The sequence below is a fragment of the Aplysia californica genome, unplaced genomic scaffold, assembly GCF_000002075.1.
Source record: "Aplysia californica isolate F4 #8 unplaced genomic scaffold, AplCal3.0 scaffold01318, whole genome shotgun sequence".
Classification (NCBI taxonomy): Eukaryota; Metazoa; Mollusca; class Gastropoda; order Aplysiida; family Aplysiidae; genus Aplysia; species Aplysia californica.
This window is the reverse complement of record NW_004798588.1, coordinates 100,193-117,002: the sequence shown is the minus strand read 5'-3', so window position 1 is coordinate 117,002 and position 16,810 is coordinate 100,193. Positions and strand designations below refer to the sequence as shown.

Genomic DNA, 16,810 nt, shown 5'->3' with positions numbered 1-16,810 from the left:
CCCCCCCCTCACCATTTATCCCACTTTGTTTAAGAAAGGGAAAGAACACGGGAAAACAAAATCCAACACATGTTCACGTGATAAAGCAAAACAAAAGCATCTAAGACTTGAGACATCACCAAAGTCCAAGTCCAAAGTCTTAGATTAGGTAGGCTATTTGCCCACAAAATGTCACGGACAAGGGAAAAATTGCAGGCGTAATAATAGTATTATTATAAGCATTACCTTAAATGTAGGCCTATACAAATGCACACAGGCTTATTTATATATAATGCACACACACATGCACAGACACACACACAGACACACATACATGCACACTAACACAGACACACATCATGAACACATGCCCAAGCACAAACATGCATGATAAACACATACACGTCCAAGCTTGCAAACATACACAACACACAGACACACACATATATAACTCATACACACTCATATACAACACATGAACAACCCACTTTAAGCCAACATGTGGAACGGACCCCTGCTCGCAATCACACACTTTCATGACTGGACTACAAGCGTGTACTTGCTCCTCTGTGTTTAATTTTGTCAAAAGTATGTCCAACTGCATACTTTAGTCACAAGTAACAAGTATTTCCCACTGTATACTTTAGTCAAAAGTATTTACAACTGTATACTCTACTCACACATATTTCTGTATGCTTTAGCCGAAAGTATTTCTGACAATAAATACTTTAGTAGAAAGCATTTTCAACTGAATATTTTACTAGATAGTATTTCAACTGCATACTTTATTAGTAAGCTTGTTCAACTGTATTCTTCAGTAAAAAAAAATTCCAACTATCTTTTAAGCAGAAAATATTTCCAACTTTACGCTTAGGTAAAACATTCTTTTAAAGGCACAGAGTGTCTGGGTCCAAAAGATATAGAAATAATTCTAATAGATGAACAGCAACTTACTTGACGAACTTAAACAGATGAATAAAATAAAAGGACTTCAACAGTATCAGAAAGTATAAGTTTTTTTTAGAGCAGAGAACTCAGAAAAGAGTGGATATTCATGATTGCCGATGTCTGTTTCAGAACAGATCTGGCACATGAAAAAAAAGAAGCAAAAGTTCATGACGACGCATGAGACAGCAGCAGTTGTTCAGTGAACAGAATTTGACAGAGAAAATGTGTTTAAATTTAAAAGTAAGGGTGTTATGCCTCCTATTGACATAATTTAGATAATTTAGGAGGCGGGCTACTTCATCCCTATCTATTAGAGCCAACCCAGGCTGAGAGGGGCACAATGTCCCAACAGGAAGCTGGAAATACTCGATATATACAGTATAACACGGATAGGTCAGAACACAGAAGACTCCATATCACACATCCATCGAACTGTGTCTGCCGTCCCATTTTTTCCCCATTCTATATCTTTGTAAGATATCCCTCGAGCTACGGATCCCTCGAACTACCGAGGCCGGTCCCAACGAATTTGAGCTATCCGTGTTATACAGTATTTTTTAAATAAAGATTCTTGCCATATATAGGGATTGAACTCAGCTCTTCAGCCTGCAGTGAAAAAGCGCCTAACCACTACATCACAGACACCTTTCGTCTCAGTGAGCAGTGGATCACATCAACTACATTTGCGACACAACAATGGTTAAAAGACACACAGAAAAGTATCCCCAGCACACACAGACAAAAGTACACTCGGCCAATCACCCATATCAAAACATTATGATCTCCTCACATGAGAAACAACTCAGGTACACGCTGTACATTTTTTACACGAAGAAAGTGAACAGAGTACTTCTCCTCACAACAAAAAGTCAAACCAGATGATCAACTTGTCAGAGTCATTCCGCATTTGCCCGAATCAATTTCTGGGGGCTTCCCAGACAAAGTCGATATTTTGACAAAGTCATCAATGAACATCTTAAGAAATAATTTTAATGTGTTTCATTACATGTATTTCCTTCCAAATTTTTAATAAAAAATAAAGGAGAGCCCAATTCATGGTTCTAATTTGGGCTACTCTCTTTTGCTTTAATTTTCTGTAAAATTTAAAAAATGACTTAGACGATTGTGGAAAGACACTGAAAAAGTAGATCATCGAGCTATGCCATTTCTCAGAGTGTAATAATAATTCTTTTCCCCAGAAATTCAACCAAAATTACTGTAAGGCTATAAAGAATTCTTATACAAAATGCAATTTTTTTACAAGTCTATTTCAAGGAAGCCTCAATTTAACACTCATCCATTTATTCTCATAGAGGAGTCTGTAACGCCATGAAAAAAACATTTTATATTCCACAGCATGAAAAGGCATTCGGAAATTACTTCAGTGTCAATGTCACCACAGTAAAACTAAGAGCAACTGAGACACCTGAGGGCAATGTTTACACTTCTGAAGTGAAAGAATGGCCTTGGTCCTCCCGAAACATTTGCAAACCATACTTTCTCTCTCTCTCCAACCCCTCCCTCCTCTCTCTCCCTCCCCCTCTTTCTCCCTCTCTCTCCAACCCCTCCCTCATCTCCCCCGCCCCCTCTCTCTCTTCAACCCCTTCCCACCCTCTTCCTCCCTCTCTCTTTCTTACATGCACGAATTAAAAACTTGTAATATTCAGCTGCGTATTCACTCAATTTCCAGTCATTGTTAAGATAAAGTATAAAGAAACTTGGCGTAAACATAAATGAAAGCAGGAATCTGCATTTCTCACAACATTTTTGGCAACAAAGAGTTTCATTTTGAAAACAAGGCTGAGTAGATCTACATGTACATTTATGCCACTAAAGCATCAGAAAAGAAAATGCTAAAAAAGGCAAAAGTGAAAAAGAATAATCCACATCTAAAACAAAAGCCCAAACAAAATTCTGGTCCCCGGAAGTTCATTGTACGTGAATTTTGAATGATTGATAGATTGTAATAAATATTTTCACACCCTCATCAACAGGTGGATGGTTCAACCTTGTCTGTTAGGGCCAACCTTGGCAGTTTGGGATACAAATTTACAGGAGGCGGAAAACTGTATAACTGTCCCCCTAGTTTTATGCACCCTGCATTAATTAGCAAAATTTGATCTTTTTTTGATAATTTCTGTTTATTTTCCTTTATCATTCTTTGTTAAACTTAACAGAATCACATAATTTCACATTTTACGGCTCAGTTTGCATAATTTCAGAATTTTTTATGCATAAAACAGCGGGGACAGGTATAAGAACTTTCCGGCTGGCGAATAGTATTCGTGTCTTCTGCTTGCAACGGCAAAAAGCCAAAAATTACACCACAGACACTGATGAGAGAGAGGACAGAACTGGCAGAACTGATACACTTCATCATTTGATTTCTGGACCATTTTTCTCAGGTTCAAGCAACCTTTTCTTTGCAGAGTCTGGGCGTTTTCGCTTGATCCCTGCGTGTAGCCTTTTGTGCCTCTGCAGGTTACCAGCCTGCGAAAATCCTGCATCACAAATATCGCACTTGTAAGGTCTTTCACCTGTGTGTGTCCTCAGGTGTATCTGTAGACTCCCACTCTGGGCAAAACTCGACCCACAAATGTCGCACTTGTAAGGCCTTTTCCCAGAGTGAGTTCTCTCATGTTTCTGCAGGTTGCCGCGTTCTGCAAACCCTGCACCACAAACCTCGCATTTATAAGGCTTTTCTCCCGTATGTGTTCTATGATGCCTCTGCAGGTGGCTTTTTTCACCAAACTGAGCACCGCAAATTTCACACCGGTAAGACTTTTCCCCAATGTGTGTTCTTCCATGCCTCCTGAGGTCTCCACTCTGTGCAAAACTAGCGCTGCAAAGTTCACATTTGTAGGGTTTTTCTCCCGTGTGCGTTCTTTCATGCCTCCTTAAATGGCCACTTTCAGCAAACTGAGCGTTGCAAATAACACACTTGTAAGGCTTTTCCCCTGTGTGGGTTCTTTTGTGTCTCTGAAGATTGCCAGTCCCTGAAAAGCCAGCACCACAATAATTACACTTGTAAGGTCTCGGCCGAATGCGTTTCTTTTTGCCGTTGACAAAAATTGGGTTCTCCAGAAGAGTACATGTAGCCTTCGCTTGTCTCAGCTGTGTCTTTTCCAGTTTTCCTTGACATGATGAACCGTACAAAGATTCTGGACGATTCTCAAACGTACAACTTGAGCTGTGGCCCAGTCTCCTGTCCAGTGGTTTTGTTGGTTGGCTGAGGGCTGGTGGAAAGTTAGTCCTGGAGAAGGCACCTAGAGGGGAAGTAAAAAGAATACATATATATATAGTAAATGTCAGTTAATCATAACATTCTCACACACAAGAAACAAGAATTGTGCTAATAATATGTACTTTTCCGCTCGATCACCATAATTTAGATAATGAGGCAGGCTGCTTCAACCCTGCCAGTCAGGGCTAACCCAGGCTGAGAGGAAAACAACATAACTGCGAGCAGACGATGACGCTATATAAAAAGAAAAATCTACCCACTCAGGAGTCTTGTGTGTGACAGCAAAGCACGGAACCACTACACTACAGATGATGGTACAGACTTCAAACACAGCCTGCAAAGATCTTTATAAAAAGGATGTGACTTGCACGAAACAACCAGGTGTAATATTTTTGTTGTTGAGTTCTCTATTTTACATTTTTTTGATGTTCTCAAATTATTAGGCCAATTGCAGTGCAGCTTTGACAATAGTTTATGATTCATTCATACATAGCTTTGGCTTGAAATAAACTATTGCAAGCTCCACACAACTTCTTACATTTGGGGAACGAATCTATAAAATGACATTAACATTAAACCATTTAATTTTTCTGCCTGGGACCATCATAATCCTGATTTTGCTGTACCAGACTGTCATCTGAACAAGACAGTTTTAAGCAATAGTATAAACCTACCTAGGAAGTTTTGACGAACAGCAAAAGGGAGAAACAATACCTCAGCCATTTTACGGGGGCTCTCGTGGCCTAGAGGTTAAGGTGTTGGCCTCTCATTCAAAGGTCCCGGGTTCGAATCCGGGTAGCGACTGTAAAATTTTCTTCTCTAAAATTGTCTCCTTTCACCTCCTTTCCTGCTCTCTAGCAGTGTTCTGTTGTCTGCTTTCATTTCCACTTTCTGCCCCCACCCCCTCACCTCCTTTGCCCCCTCCTCTGGGCTCCTGACTCTTTCTGCAGCCTTTCTACTGCTACTCCTTGGCTCCTCCTTACTGCTGTCTTTCTGCCACACCCCTGATCTTCTGGTAGGAAAGATCTACACCTAGCCTTCTCGGACAAGGGCGAAAAATCTCGTAGGGCCCGGATGCAAGTTGCGCACGTTAAAGATCCCTTGGTGGTCTAAAATCGATAAGAGTAGGCTTCGGCCGCCACCCGGGCAAAATTCAAAATTTCCTACCAACTGAAAATATTAGGTGTGTCCCGCGCGCTCATATGACCTTATGCAGTTGCGAGCGCCGTAAAACACTTTACAAAAACAAACAAACAAAAAGCCATTAAATTTACGTCAACAGAATAATAATAGCAAAGTCACTTTTCTATCTATCATTATGTAAAGCTTCGAGTCTGTACTGCACTAACTATCAATACTTACAGTAAGTAAGAAACTCACATCTTAGTGGCAAAAGTTGAGCATGACTGATTTTGCCCCAAGGTCATCCCAGGTTAAGTGATGTGACAGCAAAGGCATGGAAAACATAACTTACTTTAAAGTTTAAAAAAAGACTCCATTGAAGAGACAGGTTCACAGAGCTTTATAATAACAGAAAGCTTTAAAAATTTAGATCGAGAAAAGTAAATCGCTTTTGTCTCACATAAAATATAAAACATCAAAACAATATCATGACCTCAGTGTTTTCTTGCTGTATCTCCATGTCTTTTTAAACAGTGAAAACAGTTCATAACAAAGAGTGAGCCTAAGAAAAAGTAACATTTGCCAATGTTAAAAAAAATGGAGATACGACAAGAAAGCACTGTGGTCGCGAGAGACATGCTGACAAAATGAGTCACATCTCGAATTTCAGTCCTATGGAAAAAGACGTGTCAAGTTAATGTGAGGAGTTTGTTCAATCTATAAGTATAAAATGATAATTTAAGACATACATGATATATGTTTCACTTGAAGAATATGGCGTATCAACTGAAAATCTACAAATTTGACCCAAGTGTCAATTTTTGGCAGTTATCTCCATTTGTGGATTGCGAAAAGTAACTCATTCTGTCAGCACACCTCACAATATATGTGTGACATCGCGGTGAAATCAGGCGCTCGTCAAAATAACGAAATTGAGAAATCTGCATTTTTAGGCCAGTTTGGAAATTTTTTTCGAACTTTTGTTTTTTTGGCTCAACACCTTGTATGTCCATTCAAAAGCACTTTTAAGTCAGGATTTTATGGAAAAACTAAGATTGAGGGGACACAACAAATTTTAAATTTGCAGTTTCAAAGTACTCTTGTAAGCTATGGAAGTCACCAAACTTTGGCTGCCATTTTTACGAGAATTTTACCTCTAAAACCAGGCGACCCCATCTCCTTCAATCGCAAATATCTTGACTTCTTTTCAAGATAAATGGATATTTTTTTCATTGAAAGAAAAGCAAATAAACAATCTTTAAAACTTAAGATGATACCAATAACTCCATGCTCAAAATTGACGAGCGCCTGATTCCAACATGTGATATTATTTTATTTTAATCCACCTAACTCTTTCAAGTCCAAGCTATACTCTCAAGAAATAGAGTAATCATCAAGACCCATATCAGCTGATCTATAGAGTGGCATTTTGGAAATTTTCCTTATCATTTACAATGCTCAGTTCAAAGCAAAAAAATAATACTTTACACTTAAAAAGTAATTCCAAAGATGAAAATTATGGCATTGCTAGAATGAAAAAGAAGCTAGTTTTCTCTTAGCTTACACCTTTTATTGAAAGAAAATTGAGAAAAATGACAGCAATTGAAAACTTGGACCGACGCATCTTCCTGTAAAATATTATATGACCCAATTGTGTGCATACAACACAGAATCAGGTATATATATACAAGAAGTTCAAGCCAAGACGTGCACACTCACCTTCTGAAACTATATTCAGCAGACCTTTGTTTACGCCAGGCCATTGTGAGTACCCATGGACATCTTCAGCACCATCAGAACTAATGTCAGGCAAAACATCGGGTTCTATGTCTGAACTCTCATTCTCTTGAAAAAAACCGTCCGTGGCTGTGGGGTACACCTTGAGCTTTACAGGGACGGACGACTTGCGCTTTCTGCTTCTGGATGATTTACTGCTTTGACTTACACAGGGTTGCTCTGCAGTCGGTGCGCTGTGGTCATTACTTTTGTTTATCACAGATGAGTGCTGTTTTGGTTCAGCAATACTAGGAGCTACAAGAAGGTTGCTGCTGTCTGCATCCTTACAATCATCAACACTGTCAGTTGGTTCTGTTTCAGCTGTCTTCTGAGAAAAATACCCATCAGCAGCATAGTCATCCATAATTGGTTGAAACTTGTTCATGTTTTGACTTTGGTATCCAGATTCAGGGGAACCCTTACAATAAGAAACCACTGGTTTACATGATGCATCTTTGCGGTGAATTTCTGTCTCGTATTCTTCACATCCATGGTCAATGTTAGGTTTCATTTGCATTATTAGTGTCGACTGAAAGGAAGTATTTTTCCTCACCAACTGCTGTTCAAATTTAGAGAGGTTTTCACCTTGGAAGTCATTGCCGTCTCGATCTATCTCTTCTTCAACAGATTCATCAGGAATTACCAAATCGTCAGAATCTTTGACTTTGAGTTTAGCTCGTACCATAGAAGGCGACGACGACGACACTGCTGCTACTGGTTCTTCCATCGCACAAAATCTCCTTCACACTGCGTTGTCCCCCTAGATCTACATGGATACTGCTAGAACGTTAAGTTTTTGGGAAAATGTACAAAACAAGCCTAGATTTAGAATACCCCAATCTAAATCTGATTACACAAATTTAACTAATTTAATCGAAGTCACCAAAGTTGGACAGTCAGAATTCCAGTTCATCCAAACGGTCGTTGGGGTGCGTGCATGTAGACTTGGCAGTTTAAAATCTGTTTTTTGGAACGCGCGCAGTGAAAGAATAAATAAGATAACTCTCATTCATGTACGTGCTTGAAAGATCATAGCTAATTTTCAGGGACGTAATTAATATTTTAATTCATGTACAAACCGAACATGAATGCATAAAAGTGTCCTCTTTCATTGCCAAAAAGATAGTTTTAAACAGAGATACGACAGTTTTACCCATACTTTTTTCAGGGGAAATAACCAATAAAATAGCTCCCACTCCTCCGCCTTCCTCTTATTCTCCCTTCTTTCTGTGTGACAAATTTAGGTAAATTTTAGCTTTGAAATCTAGATCTAAGTCATTTTTCCATAAGTGAATTATGTACTGGACTGGACACACAGTTAAGTATGGAGAACGTTCGGGCTTTAATAACTTTATTAATTGTTTGTCTTATCTCTGTTAGTCTGGTCATAGCAACTTATACTCTTTTTCAAAATATATGTATATTTTATTTAATACTCTTTTATTTTGCCTTGTTTGTATTTGTAATTGTTTAACAGAGACCAGTTCAGACGATTGAAGGTTTGTTTCAGTAATATGTATCTCATTGTTTGTGTTACACAATATCCTATTTTACCTTTGTCTCTTCAGCGATTTACTACTTGACTGTTCACTTTTTTAAAGTAAATATGCTAGGCTTAGGGCCTATATATGAAAATAGTCCAAGATGGCTGTTCACCATTGTTGAGAAATGCGGCTCTCGGACTCATAACTGTTTAGTCGTGGGTTCAAATCCAGTCAGGTGCTCTATGTTGTGTCTTTGGGAAAAGCACTTTACATGAATTTTCCTCATTTCATCCAGGTGGGAATGGAGACCCGGTTAAAGTTACAGACAGCGAAAGATTTTGTCAGTTTATTATTGTTTAAGCATCACCCCGCAGCTTCCATTGTATGCTGCACTTCCCAGGACACTGAGAATGTCTTTCAGTAGTTCTAACTTCTGCTGGGGTAGTAATGGTTGTTAGGCACACACAGCAAGCTGTAGAGCGGCGCATATGAGCTACCGTATATAAAAAAGCAAGTTTTTATCGCCATATTAATTATAATACGTACCGTATCTGTTAAATACTTTCTCTCTTTATAGTCCTAGTATTTAACATGCTTCCCTTCAAACCAGACAAAAGTCGCACCAAACAGATGCTTTAGCACGGTCAAAGGTGGCTTTCTAAAAGAAGTGCTTAGCGACTGAAAGTGTATTATGCCTCAGTTGACACAATGTTAGATTATTTAGGAGACAGGCTGTTTCTACTCTGCCTGTCAGAGCCAACCAGACTGTGTTGAGAGGGATACAATGTCTCAGCAGAAAGATAGATATACTCAATAGAAATTCTGCCCACTTGGGAATTGAACTCCAACTTCCTGCATGCAACAGAAAGCGTCTAACCGCTCCACCACAATTTTATGTCTGTAGCAATACAGTTGTCTCCGCCTAAGATCCTGGTGTTCGGGAGCAAGGGCATGCGGGATCTTAGGCGAACCGGGATCTTAACCGACGAACCCAGGGAAGAATCTATGGTGACCCGTGCTAAGGCTCACAATTGGTAAAATGATATCCCTCCACTTTAAAATAAACTGACGTGACCGCTTGTTGGGTTTATGACGTATGGCGAGCAAAGAGTGGTTAACCTTGATGAAAAAAGTTGATGACCTATGCATAGTGGGATGAGGCGTGCCATTTTCACTTATTATCCTATCATGAGTCTCAAGATCTACGCTTGTCCAGTTGCCCCTCCCCCTTACCTGTAGAAAATTTATAGCTTTCCATCTCTCACCGAGCCCCCCCCCCCCCCAAACCACCTTAGTTGTTAAATACCATTATGTTTTGAACTCATCAATTAAAATTCAGTCTGTCTCACAAATTCGGGAGTAGAGACAACTTCTGCAATGGTCAGGGAAGAGTTCACAGTTCGATGTGATCCCGATTGGAGCGAACGTGTAGGCCCTACCCACCCAGCGAGTGATGTAAGTTTAGGGGGAGAGCTCAGGTGTGAGTGCGATGCGGGGGGAAAATAAACGTGTCGGTCAGTTTACACCTCAGTGTGATCCCGTCTGGGGCAAACATTGTATCGCTTCATCGAGTTTTACAACGTGTATGTGATCACTTTTACGATAGTGGCTGATCTTTGACGCGACGGACAGTTTATTGATCTCAACTTTTCACTCTTGGTTGATCGGCTGTCCCGCCCCCGTTTTTGTTCCGCAAATTATGATCTGAAATGCGGGATCTTAGCCGAATGTAGACCTTCAGAGCGAATCAGAGCGGGATCTTAGGGGTGACTTTTGTATAGTAAAAATTATGTTTTCTTAAAACAGCGGGATCTTAAGCGAACCGGGATCGTAAGCGGTGGGATCTTAGGGCGGAGACTACTGCAGTTAAGGAGGTGAAGTTAACACCCAATCTACACAACAGCAAGGAGACTTCATCTCTATAAAAATAAAAGAGAGGCAGAATTTGCTTCAGGAAAACAGTGTCTGTGACGCAGCAGTTTGGCTCTTTGTTGTTGAATGCAGAAGACATGCAAGTTTGATTGCCGAGCAAGGAAGTTTAAAAAGAAATAATCTAATCCACCTGTCTTCTCACATGTTGTATTACTCTACATGTATTACTTATCAGCCTGGATTGGCCCTGACAGAGACAGGAAAAGCACTTTGACACATCAACCGCAAGTCATACAGACAGAAATAATAGAGGGAAAGAAAAGAAGCATTCAACCCACTTGTGTTACCCTCCAACAACTCCCCAGTCATTGTAGGAACAGGTCAATTTGAGGATGATCGTATGCAGATTTCATTTACAGACAGGCCGATACATTATCTTATAATTATAATGATATGAAATTATTGTAATCAAACATGAAGAAAAGCACACCAGACAAGAACACTCACAAACCAATCAGAACATTGCTTATCACAAATTTGTAGAAATATTCAAGAACACACTTAAGTTGATTTTGATATAGCACATTTATTTCTATAATAAGTACAAAAAGCCGAAATCCCAGGGATAGGCATAAAATACTTAAAAGACTTTTGATTTAGACTTAATAAATATAAAGTACCTGTACTATAATAATAGTATTCCTGTAAGTTACTGTAAATTATACTTGCATATATGCATGCACCTTAACAGTACAATACGTAATATAATATACACACATGCACTCTCCACCCCCCCCCCCCCCGTACACGCACACACACACAAAATCATTAGAATGTTACAGGGACAAAACTGATCAACAGAAGTCTCTCTCTCTCTCTTTCTCTCTCAATCAAACACACAAACAACGAGGTCCATTAACAAAAAGACAAAGAATCCACTGTAAAAAGACAATGGAAATCAAAACAGAATATATCGATGACCAAACCAAATATAGCCTTGCATGCACATAGCAAAATTTGCAGGATGTTGAAATCTTTCGTTATGTATGAATTTCGCTATGTACGCGTTTTAAATACAAAGAAAATACAGTGTCAGCTAGCTGCTAGAATGACCTAACTCCAGAAGGCAAAATTTTACAGGGTACAGTAAAAATTGTTCATTTTTTTTGCAATTATACCTACATTATGAATTTACCTACATTATGAATTTATTTTCTTTTTCTTTTTAGCTTTTTTCAACAGTTAGAATTTGAATTTCGAAAAATACTTCTTGAGCACATGCAACGGATAGATCTACCACAAATCAAGAAACTGCTCCGCTATAAAAGAAATTGCAATATCTTGGGCTCAGTACATTTTATTTGTTTAGTCTTTGCAAGATTTTATGGCACTTGCAACATAAAAAGGTCATACAATAAGTGCTGAAGATTGAAGGTGTGAGAGCAACAAACACAAAAAAGAAGGAGAGATAAGGAAGATAGATGTTTGATAGGAAAGAAGGATCAAACCACACCAGAACACCCGCCAACCACCCATTTAGTACATTTTAACAGCTGGCTGACAACATGTAAAAAAGAAAAAAATTCAGTACCTGAAAATCTGTTTGCTACATGCATGCTAGACTTTGCTTTAACGAAAGACATTGTACACTGTCTTGTGTATAATAATTGCAAACTATGAAACTAGTGCATATAATGCAAAATATTCAAAATGCCTACACAGAACATACTGATACGGGACAGGCCATACTATGACAAGATAAACATTATATGTGAGTTTTGACCACATAATTCCTACATCGTACACTCTGATGTATTTCCAGTTCACTATGGGATGGGCCATTAGAGCCGAAAGGACAAGGGAAAAGGGTGCCAAGTACACATTAAAACAATTTTTAAAAAGATTTTAACATGGTGTTTCTACGTCTCAACTGATCATTAAGAGAGAGGCTCCGCCTGTCAGGGCCAACCTGGACAAAGATGGATACAATATTCCAGCGAAAAGACAGAGAAACTCAATAAAAATTCTCCCCGCTCAAGAATCAAACTCGGGTCTCCTATATATATGTGACAGCAATGTAACAAACCGCTTAACCACAGATGCTGGTTCCACACGCTAAACTGTAGGGAGGACTGGTTTTGTATGGTGTAGAAATAGAAAACAGTCGTTGTATGAGATAGGTTACTTCCCTACAAAAATAGAAACAAAACACTTTCGTTCTTCAGTGGCGTCGGTGGCCTAGTGGCTAAGCTCTCGGACTCGTAACCGTAAGGTCGTGGGTTTGAATCCCGTCAAGTGCCCGACGTTGTGTCCTTGGGAAAGGCACTTTACATGAATTTTCCTCACTTCACCCAGGTGGGAATGGGTACCCGGCTATAGACAGCGAATGATCTTGTCAGTTTGTTAGTGTTTGAGCGCTTAATCGGCTGCTCGTACTGTATGCTTCCCGGGAAGCTGAGAATGTTTCGAAGTGTTCTATGGTCTGCTGGGGTAATAATATAGTGTAAAGCGCATAGAGCCTGCTGTTGAGCGGGAATATCCGCTATACAAATGCTATCTATTATTTAGGCGTAACAACTCAACCTACACTTTGCACGCTTCTTTCAGGTGAAGATTTGATAGAGAGATAGCAAAGAGCAGCAGCCATGGCAGTGCGCATTCTACAAATAAAAGTCTCAGATTTTTTGTCCAACTCTTTGAGACCTAGCCACTGGTACAACAGTGGCGCATAAAACTGCCCATACGCCTAGCCACCGGTACAACAGTGGCGCATAAAACTGCCCATACGCCTAGCCACCGGTACAACAGTGGCACATAAAACTGCCCATACGCCTAGCCACCGGTACAACAGTGGCGCATAAAACTGCCCATACGCCTAGCCACTGGTACACCAGTGAGTGAGGCCTTATCCCAAACCCAACTCACCTGAAACAAAATGACCACAGGAAACCGCGTTTACTACACAGGATGTTATTGATTATTTTGAAGATTTTTCTGAATAAGAATTAGATGCTGGTAATGATGAGGACTACCCTGAGTGGGATATGGAATGTGATTCTGACAATCATAATATAAATGTAGCCTCAGCAGATCAGGGCTCAAAGGGTTCAAGTGTAAATGTTTCACAGCACTTGCAACACTATTATGTTGTATAAAAGCTGAAGATAAGAGAGCAACAAAGACAAAAAAGAAGGAGGAAAGATAAGAACGAAAGATGTTTGATAGGAAAGAAGGAACAAACCACACCAAGAGCACTCATCAACCACCCACATACAAATCTATGGTTTTGCTGTACATTCTGGGCAGACAAAATAGAATAATATCATCATAGACTAAGTTAAGTAATATATTTATTTTAACCAGAGTATCCCATGAAACAGAACAGTTCACATACTATGGATCCAGAAGAAATGAGGAGCTAAAGAGATAATAATACTACAGTAACAAAGCAAGAGACAAACGCAGTCGGGCAGGGATAACTAAAACATGTCTGGGATTTAGAAATGTGTTCAGACACATCCATAATTCGGGTAAACTGTACAGCGGAAAAATAAAGAGATCAGGTGGGGATGGAAAATCATACGAACCATCTGTGATTTTGAGTTTCAATGTTTCGTGCTCATGCTATCTGTGCCCGAATGTGGGAAATATTGAGATAGGTGGGAAAACGTACAACAACCAGAGGGAGAAAAAGTAAACAGTACAAAGTCTGTAAGAAATGCTGCAGGACAAAAAGGCATTGTAAACATTTTATAATATCAATGAAAGCATTCCTGTGCCTGTATAAAAAACAAGACTACTTACTACCATAAACAGTAGGCTATTTCTCCAGCTCCTCAGACACATAAAATGTTTTCAGGTTAATGTTCAAATGTGATAGAATCTAAACACAAAGAGTCTGGTGAAGACACCACTAGAATACTGATACCGCTTGCAGGGTAAGTCTCACTTCATCTTGGTTTGCCATAAATAAGAGTTGTAGTAAATTCCCATTTGTGAATGACAGTGTCTTAATGTCTAATGCATACACAGCTTTTTAAAAATCAGTGATACATTATACTCATTATACATTGAGTAAGCATGGGGCATGATCATCTAAGCATTAATCGGCTCTGGAGTATACCATACAATAAATCAAAGGTATCAGTCAGGCATAAGTGGGCCAGCTCCAATGTTTTCTGAAACCTGATATTTTTACTTTGTCATAAAGCAGGGGTTAAATACACCATTTCTACAAAGCAGTATACCAAGTTTTTTACAAGAGATTTTTCTATCCATTTCTGCCACATCTGAATTAAAGTTAAGTTTTAGGTCATTCAAACAAAATAAGCTTCCATGGAAAGAGCTCATTTGTGCCTGACACTGTCACAATCAATATATGTTCTTTTTCAATTCCAAAGTGTAGCCATTCAGTCATCAGCACAAATTCAGTTCTATCAAACATGTTAACAATAGCTGTAACAGACAATTTTATACAGTTTACAACCTTTTTGCAGCCACGTAGACAAAAGCATAGCTATGCAGACAAAGCACTTCGACTTTAACTCTTGCTCAGTCTGCACTTGCATACACACACTTTTGTAATTTTGTATCAGTCCTAGAACTCATTGCAAATCTTGCCCAGCTGGCAAATCTTGCACTTGAAAGACTTTTGGTTTCAACGAGTATGTATAAGATTGTGCTTCTTGAGGCCCGAACTTTGAGTAAATGCTGCCCCACATATTTCACATTTGTATGGCCTCTCCCCGGTGTGTGTTCTTCCATGGCTCTTTAGGGTACTGCGCCCTCTGAACCTAGCTCCACATATGTCGCACTTGTACGGCTTCTCTCCTGTGTGTGTCCTTTTATGGCGCTGTAGGTGACCACTCTCCACAAAACGCATACCACAAGCTTCACATACATAAGGCTTTTCTCCTGTATGGGTTCTTCTATGATTCCGTAACTCACTGTTAGACGCAAAACTTGAACTGCACACATCGCACTTGTATGGTTTTTCTCCCGTATGTATTCTTTTGTGAACATTAAGGTGGCCTACCTGTGCAAACGATGTACCGCAAACTACACAGTTGTATGGCTTTTCCCCCGTATGCACTCTTCGATGAACAGTCAGCTGTGACTTTTGTCCAAATGCAGCACCGCATATATCACATTTATACGGCAATTCTAGATGTATTTTCTTGTGACTATGCAGGCCGGCAATCTGCGCAAAACTTTCACCACAAAACTCACACTTGAAAGGCAATTCTCCATTATGTCTTCTTCTGTGAGCTGACAGATCAGCACTCCTGGTGAATCCTGCACCGCAGATTTCACACTTGAAAGGCGTTTCTCCCGCGTGCGCTTTTCGGTGCCTGTTTAGACCACTTTTCTGTGCAAAACTTGAGCCACAAATGTCACACGTGTACGGCATTTCTCCAGTGTGTATTCGCACGTGTTCCAAGAGGTCATAACTCTGAGCGAACCGGGCATCACAGAACTCACAACTGTAATTCTCTTCTCCTACGTGTTTACTGTTGTGTCTTTTCAGATCTCTCCTCCTTGTAAACCCCGCACCACAAACTTCACACTCATAAGGCTTTTCTCCAATGTGTATTTTTTTGTGTCTCTGTAAGTGGCCACTGTCTGTAAATCCTGCATTGCAAACTTCACATTTATAGGGCTTTTCCCCAGTGTGTATTCTTTTGTGCCTCTGTAGGTGACTATTCAGTGTGAACCCTACATTACAAACTTCACATTTGTATGGTTTTTCCCCTGAGTGTATTCGTTTGTGCTTGTGTAGGCTGCCCCGGTGAGCAAACTCCGCATTACAAAACTCACAATTGTATGGTTTTTCCTTCGAGGGAGTTCCTCTGCTGTCCGTAAAGCTAGAAGCCCCTGGCAGATCACATTCATTTTGTTCAGAATAAGTATCTTCCAGCATTTCTTGTGACGGGCTACAAGAAGAACTGGCATTTACATCAAAAGTACCACTTGATCTTTGTCCATGCATTCTGTTCTGCGTTCCAAGGGGACTGAACTCTGGAGGGTGGTCACTGCCAGATACAGCATCTGAGGAAGTCAAGTAAAATCAAAGTCAGTTCACGGAAATTAATCTTAATAAAGCTTAACCACAGAAGTAAGAGATCAAGGGGAAAGCCAAGAGTAATGTGAGGAAGAGTCTGGGTTTTTAAAAAAATGTAGGCATTTTTATACAGTTTGTATCATTTAGGAGGCGGGTTTTCAACCCTGTCAGTCAGGGCTAATCTGGGCAGAGAGATACAACATCCCAGCATCAGAAAAACCTAGATACAGACTCCTAAAAATTTCTTCCAACCCGGAAATCAAACTCAGGTCTCCTGCATGTAACAGCAAAGTGCCTAAACCGCCATTCACTTTACAATATCTA

General features: G+C 39.8%; 1 protein-coding gene across 1 annotated transcript in view; it reads right to left on the bottom strand.

Annotated features, from left to right (window-relative positions):
- Nucleotides 1-3,211: 3,211 nt before the first annotated feature.
- The window catches only part of LOC101845597 (zinc finger protein 226), a 16,444-nt gene continuing 2,845 nt past the window's right edge, over nt 3,212-16,810 (bottom strand). Inside the window, exons 2-4 of the mRNA XM_035973500.1 lie at nt 15,084-16,473; nt 7,013-7,809; nt 3,212-4,193 (exon numbers count right to left, since the gene is read on the bottom strand). Of these exons, the coding sequence (XP_035829393.1) occupies nt 3,304-4,193; nt 7,013-7,809; nt 15,084-16,473 (3,077 nt within the window). The 3' untranslated portion in view covers nt 3,212-3,303. The remainder of the gene's footprint in view (nt 4,194-7,012; nt 7,810-15,083; nt 16,474-16,810) is intronic.